Source organism: Alosa alosa, chromosome 8, assembly GCF_017589495.1.
Source record: "Alosa alosa isolate M-15738 ecotype Scorff River chromosome 8, AALO_Geno_1.1, whole genome shotgun sequence".
Taxonomy (NCBI): Eukaryota; Metazoa; Chordata; class Actinopteri; order Clupeiformes; family Clupeidae; genus Alosa; species Alosa alosa.
Genome location: NC_063196.1, coordinates 15602138 through 15616932, shown reverse-complemented (window position 1 = coordinate 15616932; position 14795 = coordinate 15602138). Strand labels below are relative to the sequence as shown.

At 40.0% G+C, this 14795-nt stretch overlaps 1 protein-coding gene across 2 annotated transcripts; it reads left to right on the top strand.

Annotated features, from left to right (window-relative positions):
• Positions 1–3628: 3628 nt before the first annotated feature.
• Positions 3629–13881, top strand: LOC125299404. 2 transcript variants are annotated; one of them, XM_048250671.1, is made up of 6 exons: positions 3629–4035; positions 11408–11503; positions 11648–11866; positions 12197–12393; positions 12875–12908; positions 13745–13881. In XM_048250671.1, the coding sequence occupies exons 1-6, from the start codon at positions 4008–4010 to the stop codon at positions 13777–13779; spliced, it is 609 nt and encodes a 202-aa protein (XP_048106628.1). In that variant the 5' UTR covers positions 3629–4007; the 3' UTR covers positions 13780–13881. The 2 variants fall into 2 exon arrangements, with proteins under 2 accessions (XP_048106628.1, XP_048106627.1); XM_048250670.1 differs by having other exon boundaries at positions 11627–11866.
• The last annotated feature ends 914 nt before the right edge of the window (positions 13882–14795 follow it).

The following is a 14795-nucleotide window of genomic DNA, read 5'->3' as shown; positions in this document are numbered from 1 at the left end:
GGAGGAGTTGTAATTTTTATACAAAGGGGACTTCAGAGAGGTAAAGAGGGGGAATGACTTGGAATACATTGCTACAGAGGTATGGACAAATGAAGATATTGTGACAATTATAAACTTTTATAACCCATGTAGACAAGTGGAGATAAGGCAACTGGAGGATATTTGGAAGGATTTGACAGGGAGAATTATCTGGTGTGGGGATTTTAATGCACATAGCACATTATGGGGAGAGAGGGATGATGGGAATGGAAATGTAGTCGAAGAATTTATGGAAGAGAAAGAGTTAGTATGTTTGAATGATGGATCTGGGACTAGAATAGATGTGGCAAGGGGTACAGAGTCAGCAATAGATCTAACTATTGTCACAAAAACCATTGCAGATAGATGTGACTGGGAGGTAGTGAGGGAAAGCACAGTAGGAAGTGATCATTATCCTATTAGAATTCAGATAGGAGTGGAATTAAGAAATGAACATGACATAAGAGAAGAGAGATGGATTTTAGGAAAAGCAGATTGGAGTAAGTATAGAGAAGTAAGTGATGAATTGTTACTATCAAAATCAGGATATTGAGAAATTGTGTAATGAAATTGGCAGTGGAATAATTGTTGCAGCAGGAGTATCAATCCCAAAAACTAAGCCTAAGACGTTAACTAAAATAGTGCCATGGTGGTCTACAGAATGTAAGGAAGCAATTAAAGGTAGAAATAGAGCGTTTAAAAGAGTTAAAAAGAACACATAATTTTCAGAATTTAGTTCAATATAAAAGATCTCAGGCAATAGTTAGGAAAACAATAAGACAAGCTAAAAAGATCATTGGAAAAAGTTCTGTGACTCTATTGGTCGAACTACTCCAGTGGAGAGAGTTTGGAATATGATTAAAAAAATGAAAGGGAATGGAAGGGAATATGGATACCCAATGTTGGTTGAGGGGCAAAGAACGATCACCAATAATAAGGAAAAGGCAGAGGTTATGGCTAAAACATTAGCCAAGGTGCACAGCTCAGGGAATTTAAATCAAGAAGAAAAAAGAGGTAGAGAAGTTACAATTGAAAAATATCGCTATGTGTTTGACATTGAGGATAGCGAAGAGGGGGTATTGGATGTGTTATTTACGAAATCTGAACTCAATAAGGCATTAAGTAAATTAGGTAAGTCATCTCCAGGGATGGATAAAATCTGCTATTCCATGTTGGAGAACTTAAGTGATAAGGGGAAGGAAGTTTTGTTAAGTCTATATAATAAAAGTATGGATAGATGGCTGTATTCCTAGAACATGGAAGGAGTCTATAATTATTCCTATTAGGAAACCTGGGAAAGATCCTAAAATAGCAATTAACTATAGACCTATTGCATTAACATCCCAGATGGGAAAAACTATGGAAAGGATGATTAATGACAGGCTTACATATTGGGTTGAAACGAAAGGATTAATGAGTCATTATCAAAGTGGATTCAGGAAAGGTAGAGGCACCATGGATCCCATTGTATGCCTTGAAGATACAATAAGGAAGGCTCAAGTGAACAAAGAAAATGTAGTGGCAGTGTTTTTGACATTGAGAAGGCATATGATATGTTGTGGAAACAAGGTATACTGATAAAGGTTAAAATATTGGGAATAAAGGGACGGATGTTCCAATGGATTAAAGGGTTTTTGTCTAATAGAACAATTCAAATTAAAATAAATGGAGAATTAAGTGAGCAATACAGTGTGGAAAATGGTGTCCCACAAGGAAGTATTGTTAGTCCACTATTATTTTCAATAATGATTGATGATATTTTTAAAGACATACAAAATTCAGTTGGGGTGGCATTGTTTGCAGATGATGGAGCAATGTGGAAAAAAGGAAGAAATATAGATTTTGTGGTGGGTAAGATGCAACAGGCAGTGAACAGAGTCCAAGAATGGGCCCTTCAATGGGGGTTTAGGATCTCAATAGATAAAACAAAGACTTTATTCTTCTCTAGGAAGGAAATAAATGTAGATGTTAAAATCAAATTATCTGGGGCAGATTTAGAAAGAGTGGAATTCTTCAAATATTTAGGAATGTGGTTTGACAAAAGATTAACTTGGACAATGCATATACAAAAAAATATTGAGAAATGCAAGAAAGTGTTGAATGTGATGAGGTGTCTGCGTGGAGTTGAATGGGGAGCAAGTAGACCTGCTTTAAAAGCCATTTATACAGGGCTGATGAGATCTGTATTTGACTATGGGTGTGTAGTGTATGGGTCTGCTGCTAAAACATCACTTAAGAAACTAGATGTAATTCAGAACCAAGGTTTGAAGCTATGCTGTGGGGCAATTAAGACCACGCCAGTGGCAGCAGTCCAGGTAGAGATGGGAGAGATGCCTCTCTATCTTAGAAGAGACCAGCTGTCTCTTGTGTATTGGACAAATCTAAGGGGTCATAGTGAAAAACACATGAGTCAATCAGTCTTATGGCAGTGTCAAGAGAGAGAGAGTTACCTTATTTGCACTTGAAATAAGCCCTACAGTGGCATATCCTGTTGTTCCTCCTTGGCTGATGTCAGAGGTTCCAGTAGACTTGGGCTTATTAGAGGAAAAGAAGGATGTTGAAGTGGATCATTACAGGGTCCAGAGTTACATTGCGAGCAAATATAAAGAAGCAGTCATTTTATATACTGATGCATCTAAGCAGACTGATAAGAAAATGGGAGTTGCTTATGTTATCCCTCAATTAAACATTGAATCTGGAAAGAGAATCAATGATGATTTAGCTGTATACACAGCAGAAATTATAGGAATATGGATGGCCTTATTGTGGGTAGAGAGCAATAGACCTAAGCAAGCTGTGATTGCGTCAGACTCTAGCTCAGCTTTAATAAGCCTTAAACGTTGTCACTCTGAGTCTAGACAGGACATAGTATATGAAGTAATGCAATTAGCCAACAATCTGCTTAAGTCTGGTATTAGTACTACATTTCTATGGGTACCAGCTCATATAGGTGTAGGAGGTAATGAATTAGCAGATAAATGTGCAAAGAAAGCAGCAGGGAAGTCTGATATAGAGTTGAATATTAAATACAGCAAAGCTGAAGTCAAAAGTATAATCAAAGCTAAAATAAATGAAAAATGGCAATTTGTATGGGATAACGAACAGTCTGGAAGACACCTGCATAGTATTCAAGGAAAGGTGGGGAGGAGCAGGAATACATGCAGAAGCAAGCAAGAAGAAGATGTGGTGTCCAGAATGAGGCTAGGACATACAGGATTAAACAGAACATTAGTTACCATGAAAAAGCATGTTGATGGAATGTGTGAATATTGTAATAGTCAAGAGACCATAGAGCATGTAATTATGTTTTGTCCTGAGTACCATCAAGCCAGACAAAGATTTATCTCACAACTTGGTGAAATCCAGATGACATTAAATTTGAATGATATACTGCAAAGAGAATCAGGTGAAATTTGTTTTTCCTTTTTGTTTTCTTTTTTGAAGGTAACTGGGTTATTTAAAAGAATTTAGGAAAGTGTAGGATGACCATTTGATCCACACTCCAGTCCAGATGGTGGCGGTAATGCACCAAAAAAGCTGGTTGCCAACCGCCATATAAAAAAGAAGAAGAAGAAGAAGAAGAAGAACAAGTTCCATTCCAAATCTTCGATACACTTCTCGAAGCAGGGGGTTCACGGGGTAACATCACTAACATTCACGTGTCAAATAACCCTTGTCCCGCCCATCACGCAGTTTTAGCGGAATTGTTTGCAGTTCATGCAAACGCAATATTTCAGACTAGGAAGTATTAGCTAGAACACACAGCTTAAATTTTGCAGGAGCCTAGGCCTACGACTCTGACCTATGTCTCATCTCATAGCCTAACTGCACTTATTTTTTGTAATGACGTGCTTAGGCCTAGGCTATTGTCGAGACTCGTCAAGATCGGTTGGCTATTGTATTATTAGCTCTTCAAAAGTGAAAGTGATTCACCCAGTCAGTCATCATACAGCATTCATTGCTGTTGAAGAGCTATCCTACACACGGACATGACTACAAATTTAGGAATAATGCAAGGTAAGTTTGGTGCAGTAAGTTTTAAAGTCTGTAGGCTATAATATAGGCTACTACATGGTTGGGTTTGGCTACATTTCCCAGGGTAGCCAGCCTACGACGAAAAACACATGTACGCTTTGGAATAATGGCATAGCCTTAAACGTGAGTCGATCTAGAAAGAGAACATGTAACGACTCCTTTCACAAACGCGAATACAACCACACCGCCGCATAGGCTACCCTTATAAAACGTTGCCGTTGCTACATAACAGTGTTCATCATTAGACTTTCTCAAGAAAACATTTGAAAACGTAGCCTATAGGCCTAGTCTAAGTTCTGGGTAAGATTTGTATGCACTTTATTTAGCGGAGAATATCTCAACTGTTTTACACTATATGCCAAAATCTCTACCTGGGACGAAAGTCCTGAAAATGACCACAAGGTGACACTATTATCACACTGCAGGTGAATGGGACTTTTTCCCCTTTATAGATAGGCCTATCCTCATACATTTCTACCAGTTTAATCTTCATATTAAGATAAATACTTTTTGTATTACACTTTGTCTTAAAATAAAGTATTCATAAAATAAAATATGCAAATTAGGCAATATCTCATTAAATATGCATACATATAAACTATTGAATTAGAACTACAGATTTTCTGAGGGGATCACAATGTTCAATTACCATGTAGTGTAAGAATTCTGGTTTGATATTTTTAATTGTGTTTCTGTAGATGTTCAGTGTGGATGTTGGGTGGGGGGTGGGGGTCCTGTTTTGTGCTGTAGCTTTTTTAATGGACAATTATAAATACAATTGTATACAAAACAAGGGACTTTTTTTTTAAAAGAAAGAAAACAAGCATTTGATTAATATACAGACATTTTATATCTAACTTTGTTATTATCAAGTTGGAACATTAACTTATAAAGTGAAAAATACACAACAACAGGTTTATTCCCTGTGTTGCAAGGTAAAACTTTCATAACAGAGTCCAGATATGGGGATGATGATGAGAGCTCATTCAGTGATAGGATTTTTACAACTACGGCCTCCCTTGCATTTGCAGCAGTTGCAACAACTGATACCAGCTACCCGACAGGGACACACATTCTTATGTGCACACTGGCCACACGAGCAGGGATCTGGCAAACCTTCAGGTTTTGAGATTACAATCTCAGGGACTAATAAACTGCCCTTTCTTACAAAACCATAAGCATCTGCATTTAAGATCAAGGTGGCGTCTGTAAATGGTGCTTGAACCCAAAGCTGCTGTTGATAATAGGCTCTTTGTACTGTATATGTTTTCTTGCATTAGTTGAGGTGCAGCAGCCCTCTCAAAGTCCATCTTAAGGGCATTACTATCGAACGCAGCATTGTGCAGGTCGTCAAATGTCTCCATGTCTGTTGATGGTTTGAGACATTTGACCAAGACATTTTCTGCCATTGTATTGCACTCTCTATTAGCTGCGGTCAGTTGAAATTGAGAATCAGAGAAGAGTTGTGGTTTGCGGACAGTGGTCAGAGCTGCAAGTTTGGTTGATATTTTGCTGGTTGTATCGCACCCAGTCAGCGCTGTTGTTGTATTGCTGTTATCACTGTGTAAGCTCGTCTCCCAGCACTATGCAGATATCATGAAGTGGTAATATTGATCTTTTCACTCCTGAGTTGCGGATGAGCCAGCCCAGAGCAATTATTATGTGGTATAATAGGCACGCAAAGACATCTGTGTCACCTGATGACAGTGTCAGTGATGTAGATCCTGTGGATAAGTTGTTCTCTCAGATCTCTTGGAATTTTGTAAAATAATGTTTCAAATATGAGTAATTGGTATGTACCAACTTATCTGTTCCTGAGGAATAACTTAATGACATGAAGACACTGTAATTTCATCAACTTGTTTGAACTTGTTTCAAGTTGTTCAAAATTACAACTCACAATGACACGTAATAAGTGTACATGCCAACACAAAGAATAAAGATATCCTTACTTTTCTTGATCTCATCAAGAAGTCATTTTGCTTGACAGCCATGTGCTCTGCTATGACCTCAGGTCTCTATGGTTGCCAAGTAAACTTTTGTTGGGAAAAATAGTTGAAGGTGATGGCGTGATGACAGCAATATTTAAAACAGGTAGGAAATTAAAGCTTTTAAAGTTTAGGCAATTCCTGTATGTTACTATAGTTGTATGTAATAGGTTGACTGTTTTTTAGCCATTTTCTTTATATCAAATCAGAATACGTACACTCTTCTATGACCTTATAATTATGGTCATTGTGAACATTGTGATCACCTCAGAAAATCTGTAGCTTCAAGGGTTTATATGTACATATATTTAATAGAGAGACATTACCTCATTTGCATATTTTATTTTTTTTATTTTTTAGGCAAAGTGTAATACAAAAAATATTTCTCTTAATATGAAGATTAATCTGGTTGAAATGTATGAGGATATTTATGAAGGGGGGGAAAATCCCATTTAAGTCCCATTGAATAGTATCTCCTATTGTGGTCATTTTCAGGACTTTCGTCCCAGGTAGACGGGTAGTAGGCAAAATGCACAAGGTGTATTAGGCAATAAGCCCCGAGAGGCCTTATGAATTACAAATGTAACGCAAGTACACATCTTTTTTTATTCTTGTTCAAATGTAATACAAGTATAATTATATGATTATATATAGATGTATCTATTATTTCTATATGTACTCTTATCCATTTTTATCCATTTATTTTGATTGTTTGTTGTATGTTCAAACAAAGGATCCAACGATATTTTTGCGCATGTCATTTACACTAATGAAAGACTGGCGTATTTCTTCATAGTTCAATCTGTCCGGTCTCTCTTGATGTATGTGACACATAGTCACATTATTTAGGCTCACCTGAGACATTGAGGATCTCAGCCAAGTCTTAAGCCTCCTCAGGGTACTAAAGCTCTTCTCAGCCTCAACAGAAGAGGCAGGCACAATGAGCAAAAGCCTCACTAACATTTCTACCTGACCGAACAGACCTCTCACCTCCGGCACCATTTCCCGAATAAGTGTAGCGACATCAGAAGTTCTCTGATATGTATAATTTGCAGTGAGTATGGCTAGCTGCAACGGTAGCAGTCTGGAATTCAACTCATGGTACTGATCCACAACCGTTGCCATCTCACCATGTAGCATCACATTTTCAAGCATCTGCAGCTTGTACAATCCAACTTGAATAAACCTATTTGTGAATTGAGTGCTTGCTGTATCTAAGGCAGTGTAGAATTGGGCTCTCTAATAAGACTTGGCATCCGAATAGATATGGGCTGCAGCTTCACCGGTGTAACGCTTTGTAGGTTTGCAGATATGAGGCATCTGAATAGGTAGTAGGTCCATCTCTGTTGCCATAGCAGTTGTTTTAGCAAATAAGTCATCAAAGTGCTCCTTTGTTCGTTTGTCCTGCATGCTTGTTTTGACATGCTCCACAGCCTCCAACATGCCTGAGACAGACTGTTTACTAAGCTGCAGGGAGGTGTTCAGGCATTCCAAATCCTCCATCAGGTCTTCAGCCATTTCAAGACCAAGCAGAGTGTTACCTCTTAGAAATCCTGCATGAAAACCACGGGCCTTAGTTGAAGTGTACTTTAGAACTGCATAAGGCCATTTCTTCAAGGGCTGTAAGCACTGACTCATACTGGTTGAGAACTGAGCAGATGGCTGGGGTGCTAACAGTCCATCTGGTTGGACAGAGAGGTTTCAATGCAGTGAAACCATCTTCGGAGTTTGCAATTTCCTGTAAAATTACTTTAAATTTGCGAGATTGATTAAAGAAAGTTCCCTGGAGCGAGTGAATTAGAATCGAGGGTGAACGAAAGAGAGAAAATGACAAGTGAGAATGACAGACAGAACATAGTGATTAGCCTCTCTTTGTGCTATTTTGTCTTCGGCCAACGGTGAGTTAAATGAAAGACTTGATGAGGTGAGCCTGTGGTGACGTATTAGCCTGGCCCCGGCCTGCCTACGTACTTCCGCTCGATTTCTTTTCCCTACAGTACTCTGTCTGGAATAGGTTGATTCGCGCTCGTTCACTTCGGAGGTTGGGCAGCCGAACCAACCAGCGAACAGAGGGCGTTCCTGAGAGCAATTACGTTACCCAGGCATGGTGTTTCAATTACTACATCCCCGCCCCTGAAGTAGACCGCTTGGAATACATCAATGTAGGGAGCGAAAAGGGCTTATACTTATGAAATCTTTGAGCAAATGTGAATAAAATGCGCAAATAAGGTTGGTGTGTTATTTTAGCTCTTTCTAGTTTAGCCTATTAACAGGAGTGTCATGAACGAAGTCACAGTGGAGTAGGATGTTATATCGTCAGCTAAACTTTAGTCATAGATTTTGTCACTTGAAATAGGCTACGAACATACCCGAGTCAAACTTTAGTTTAGTAGGCTACATGGTCGCTGTCAAAATCGCTATTTTTCAAACACTAAGAAGGCTCGACATAACATGAAACTTTGATCGAAGCTAAGCTGCCACCATCATACCTGTGCCGAAGAAAACTGCTCCATCCTGCTTCAATGACTACCGCCCCGTGGCACTGACACCCATCATCATGAAGTGCTTTGAGCGGCTTGTCATGTCACACATCAAATCCATTCTCCCCCCCACCCTGGACCCCTTCCAGTTTGCATACCGAGCCAAACGGTCCACAGAGGATGCAATCTGCTCTGCCCTCCACCCAGCCCTCACCCACCTGGAAAAAAGAGACTCATATGTGAGATTGCTGTTTATAGACTTCAGTTCTGCATTCAACACCATAATACCACAACAACTCATCTGCAAACTTCACAAACTGGGACTCAGTACCTACCTCTACAACTGGCTACTGGACTTCCTCTGTCAGAGGCCTCAAGTAGTACGTGTTGGCAACAATATCTCAAGCAGCATCACACTGAGCACGGGGGGCCCCCCAAGGCTGCGTGCTCAGTCCGCTGCTCTTCACCCTGCTGACGCATGACTGCACTGCAACCTACAGCAACAACCACATAGTGAAATTTGCTGACGACACAACTCTGGTGGGTCTCATCACCAAGGACGACGAGAATCAATACAGGTTGGAGGTCGACCTTCTGACCACGTGGTGCAGGGACAACAACCTCCTGCTGAACGTCCAGCAAGACCAAGGAGATTGTTGTTGACTTCCGTGAGAGGTCACACCCAACACCTGCCACTGACCATTGACGGTGCTGTGGTGGAGAGAGTGAGCAGCACCAAATTCCTGGGGTGCACATCAGTGAAGACCTCTCCTGGACCATCAACACTGCATCACTGGCGAAGAAAGCTCAGCGCCGCCTGTACTTCCTAAGCGAAACTCAGGCGCAGCAAGAGCTCCACCAGCCATCATGACCACATTCTACCGAGGCACCATTGAGAGCATCCTCTCCAGCTGTATCGCTGTGTGGGGGCGGAAGCTGCACTGAATACAACAGGAAAGCCCTGCAGCGCATAGTGAACACAGCTGGAAGGATTATTGGTGCTTCTCCCCCTCCCTGAAGGACATTTACACCTCCCACCTCACCCGCAAAGGCTTTACCAAAATTGTGAGTGATGCAAGTCACCCCGCTCACAATTTGTTTGATCTACTGCCCTCTGGGAAGAGGTACAGAAGCCTGCGCTCCCGCACCACCAGACTCACCAACAGCTTCATACACCAGGCTGTTTAGGATCCTGAACTCTCTCCCCCCTCCACTCTCAGCTACATAACATCCTGGACTTTTAGACCCAAAATGGCTGCCTTGCACTACTCCACTTGCACTACTCCACTTGTACACTTGCACACTTGCAACTTGTTGTTGTTGTCCTGTTGTCCTGAACACTTCTGAACACACTTCTGCTGCTCTTACATAACTTGCACCACTATGCCACTTGCATACTTAGGTCAAACAAAACTACCTCAGCCATTTATTGGCCTGACTTTTGCACTATTATATTGACTGTCTACTGTATGCACAATTGCACAATTTCTACCAAATTTTGCTGCTCTTATTTCTTCATTGTATGTGCCTTCTTATTTTTACTTTTTATATTGTTTACTTGAATGTTATGTTTGTCTGTGGACCTAATTGGTAAAATATGTCTTGTCTCCACCGTGGGATAGTAGGAAACGCAATTTCGATCTCTTTGTATGTCTTGACATGTGAAGAAATTGACAATAAAGCAGACTTTGACTTTGACTTTGACTTTGAAGCATCATCAGTGTCTCTACATATGAACTCGAGCATTGAGAACATTGTTCGTGTACACATAGTTTACTAAAAAGAACGATTTTGGACAACTCACTCCTTGCAAGATGGCAAGATGGCAGCGAGCAAAAAAAACAAGTGAGTTGTTCAAAACCTTTCTTTTAGTAAACTCTGTGTACACCAACAATGTTCTCAATGCTCGAGTTCATGTGTAGAGACACTGATGATACTTCGATCAAAGTTTCATGTTGTGTCGAGCCTTCGTAGTGTTTGAAAAATAGCGATTTTGACGCGATTGTATCAAAAAAGTAGTGGCCCTATAGGATTCCCATTCAAAAGGTGGGTACATTCACAAAACACAATATGATGCATTTTGGCGAGAATTACGCAGATGAAACGTGTGATTGTTTGCTGATAAGATGCACGCTTGCTTGTTATGGGCATGATGCAGAGAAACTTCTTTGTATGACGAAACGCCGGTTGTTATGATTGGTTCAAAGCGGTTCAAAGGAACTCCAATGATTTTAAACCTCAAACTGTGCCCTACCACCCGGAAATAAACGTACGCCTATGGATCTCTCTGCTAAGTCAGAGAGTCTGGTTGCCAGGCTACTGACGTATTGCGAAACTAAAAAATCTCCACTGAGTGGGATTGTGACTTCATCTAGGCCCAATAGTTTGATGTTGTCTTGGAAAGTTACTATTTGTTCACTACTTATTTCAGTTCGCTGATGGTTAAAGTTTTCATAACTAAAATGCTCTCAGGGAGCGCAGATATTTCCAAGGCCAAATGTAGCCATTTACGAGTCCCTTTAAAGGCACACTATGCAGGTTTTTTAGGTTAATATGCAAGTTTTAGCTTAATTTACCTTCATTTAACAGCTTCAGAGTCATTGGAATGGTTATATGACTTTTTTCGGGTTCAATGGTGATGGAGTTTTTCAGACATTCGTCATGACAGAGCCAGTGAAAAAAAAGCAAAAACCGAGAAAACAGTAAGGAAATTGCCAATACTGCATAGTTTACCTTTAATTGGGATAATGTAATAGAAAAAATGTGAATGGGGTGAATAAGTTTGAGAACCATTGTCTAGGCAGGGATAACATATAAACTGGGTAGCCTAAACTGATACGAAGTGGCTTTTTTGTAATGTAAGAATATTTCATTTGATTTTTTTAGGCCTAGATGCTGAGGTGACACTGGCAAGTAAACTGTTCAGTTTTCTCTGGGCAATAGGAATGAGGACTCCAATCATCAAAGGATTGTTAATAAAATGTAAGTTAGTTTCCTTCTGACAAATGTTATAATCATTAGGGGGTCCAAATATTACATTCTTTCTTGGGACCTCAAATTTCTAACAGTGTCCATGCTGAACATTCACGTGTTTTCATAATCTAGTGTCGTCTTTATATGGGACAGTGTTGACCATTTACCTGGAAGTGACAGCTGGGATCAAAGTGTTCACTGTCCTCACTGGGAACACTCTGGGCTCCCATGAGAGGTTCAGGAACTGTCTCGCCACTCAGTTGACCCTGACGGAAGTGCCTTCAGTCGAGGACTGTGATGTCATCCTGGCTTACTGTCCAATCGTTTCTCGAGTCGGAACTGACATTGGGGCAGCACTATCGGTTATTCCAGGTAGGTTGATTGTGTTAGTAGTAATTCAGTTAATGATGATTAAGTCAGTGTTTGTAATCTAATACACTTTGTTGTTGAATTCACCAAAGTGCTCCTCTTGGCCCTCTAGCAATCTATTCTGTGTCTGTGCTAAAAAAAAAAAAATCCTCAACTAAATGGGAAACCAACACGGTGACTCAAGCTTTAAACAATCCTAGCCAATCACAGCTGCATGAAATGGTGGGGTGTGATTTGATTTGCTGTTGAGCTAAAATATCAGTCTTTCACCATAATTGTGAAGAAGATTATGCCATTCTGAAGTAAGCATAACTGAATGTGACTTCTTTACAGATTGCCGACCTGCAGTCCTAATGGTGTTTCACCACACCAATGACAAATATTACATTGTACCAAACACCAACCGATTTACTCAAGACAGGGGTATATCCACAATTGACTGCTTGTTCAATGATGATGGACTATTAAAAGCCCCCCAAAATAATGAGGCTTTTAGACTTGCAGTAAAACATTTGAAACTATTTCATAAGGTAAGTTTTTCTTGTAACTGTACAATTTTGTTTGGCAACAGCATATCACATAACATAGCCTGTTCATTTTACACGCAGCCTTCACTACCATGGACTGAAGGCCAGTGGGTCTAGAGCTATGTGATGCACAAAGCTCACTCCCCACCACAGTGCCTCAGTAGACCTGCTTTTTCTTAGAATATTCAGCAATATGTGTTAGTGTACAGCAAAGCATGTAAGAGCGGCACCACAGTCATTGACTTCAAACATTTCACAGAAATGTCTGTTACAACTCTTATTTTATATTGGACCATATTTTGTATTATATTCTAATATGCTATCATGTCCTTAACCATCAGGTTTATGCCATAATGTTTCACAAGAAAGTCAAATATAATATAATATAATACTGTATATGACATTAATTCTTTATATCTGAGTATTGGAAATTCACATTCACTTTGTTAAATCCCTAATTCCTCCTGTTCCATAATGTGCCCAGGGCCGGCTTCTCCGACTTTTAACCGTCCTTCAGCGTAAGTGTCTCCTCTTATATCACTAATGGCAAGTAAAAGGTCTGGAGTAAATGTTTATAGTGCATTTTCTTACCTGTATAATCCGACATTCTGACTATACTTGTATGAAAGGAATTATCCGGAGTAAAATGCACTTTAGATCAATTTACGGATGATTGGGAGTACATACGTTGAGTTGACATCAAAATCATGTCATTCGGATGTGTTTTGAGAAAGTTCGATTTTACTGTTTTTAGTCAAAACTCGTTAGCCTGGAAGTGACCAGGGCATGTCATTTCGCCGCTACAAAACGCTATTTTTATACCCTTTTCTACAGTTCCAAACAACATTACACTTACGTGGTAGTGAGTAGAGGGTCCCTAAAGCCAAACCGAAGTATCCCGAGGTCTTTATGTGGTCGGATAGAGAGTCCAGAATGAATTTCATCAAGCCAGTACCTTTCCGGAAATGTTGCTGCTGCAGCTGGCATCTTTAGGGGAAAGTCCGTAGGAGTCGATTGCATCACGTCGTTACACGACATCACGTCACGTGACATTTCAAAATTCCATCCTGTTAGTAAGCTAGGGTTAGCGACCCTCTACTCACTACCACGTAAGTGTAATGTTGTTTGGAACTATAGAAGAGGTATAAAAATAGCGGTTTGTAGCGGCGAAATGACATGCCCTGGTCACTTCCAGGCTAACGAGTTTTGACTAAAACCGGTAAAATCGAACTTTCTCAACACACATCCGAATGACATGATTTTGATGTCAACTCAACGTATGTACTCCCAATCATCCATTTTACTCCGGATAATTCCTTTAATTAAGATGTGTTGCTTCTCTGCTTCCTAACAGGCTGGGTAGGCTACATGCCTTCAGAAGATCATTAATTATTGGACTTCCACATGGATTTCAACTGGGACATAGTAGTGCTGGGCGGTATACCGGTTCACACCGTATACCGGTGTATATTTTCGTTATGATATGAATTTTTAATATACCGCCATACCGGTGTATTTGATTACACAACGTTTGGAACGCCGCGCGACAGTGTTTCAGACGGGACTTTTTTTTTTTACACGCACGCATGGTGCCACTGCAAGGCATAGTGAGGGTAAACACAAAACACCATAAGTTTTTCCCCTGAAGTATGACCCTTAAGGCTTAATTTCTCCTTAGGTAAGGGGTTTAATTTAAGGGTGTTGCACAGAATAATACCTTAAATTGTTTCTTTAGTTAAGGAAAAACGTTAAGGGATACTGCATTGAAAAGGATTTACCGTCACGAAAATTCTATTGAGATTGTTCAACAGCTGTAACTAGCTGGCTAGTAGGTGATGTCGTTAGTTAGCAACCCACCGAACACAGTGAAGTTTAATGATCTTATCCAGGGTTCTCAAGTCTCACGCAATGGGCGTGAGACACACGCAATTCAACAAGTTCACACGCTCACACGCCACACCTTGCATTTCTCACGCAGAAATATTAGGCTACTATGTCAAGGTATCTGCATAATTATTAGAGGCGCAAGGATACCAGAGGATTTCTCGCAGAGTTCAGAACTAGCGCACCACTCACCGGCCAAATAATAATAAAAAATAGCCACTACATCCAATCCAAAAATAGTGTTCGTTGTATCCGGGTAAAATTCCAAAATAGGACATCCCCTACCTGCAACCATGTTATGCTTGTGCGCTTATGTGGGGTTACACGTTTAAGATTTCAAAACTGCACCAAAATGCTTTTTATTCAGAAATTCAACTGTCTGTCATTTAGTAAACCAGCCTACTTATGGCACTTTAACAGTGTGTTTTATTTATAAACTAAACTAAACTGTCGGTCATTAAGAAAACATAATGATTGTGTCGTTGTAGCTTTCTGTAAACCAGACATCAGCAACGTTCATT

Bases quoted from the DNA above. Each gene is read 5' to 3' on its own strand.
- LOC125299404 (XM_048250670.1), top strand. From the start codon at position 4,008: ATGACTACAAATTTAGGAATAATGCAAG. The intron at 4,036-11,407 runs GTAAGTTTGGTG...TGATTTTTTTAG, and splicing joins AAATTTAGGAATAATGCAAG to GCCTAGATGCTGAGGTGACA. The intron at 11,867-12,196 runs GTAGGTTGATTG...ACTTCTTTACAG, and splicing joins AGCACTATCGGTTATTCCAG to ATTGCCGACCTGCAGTCCTA.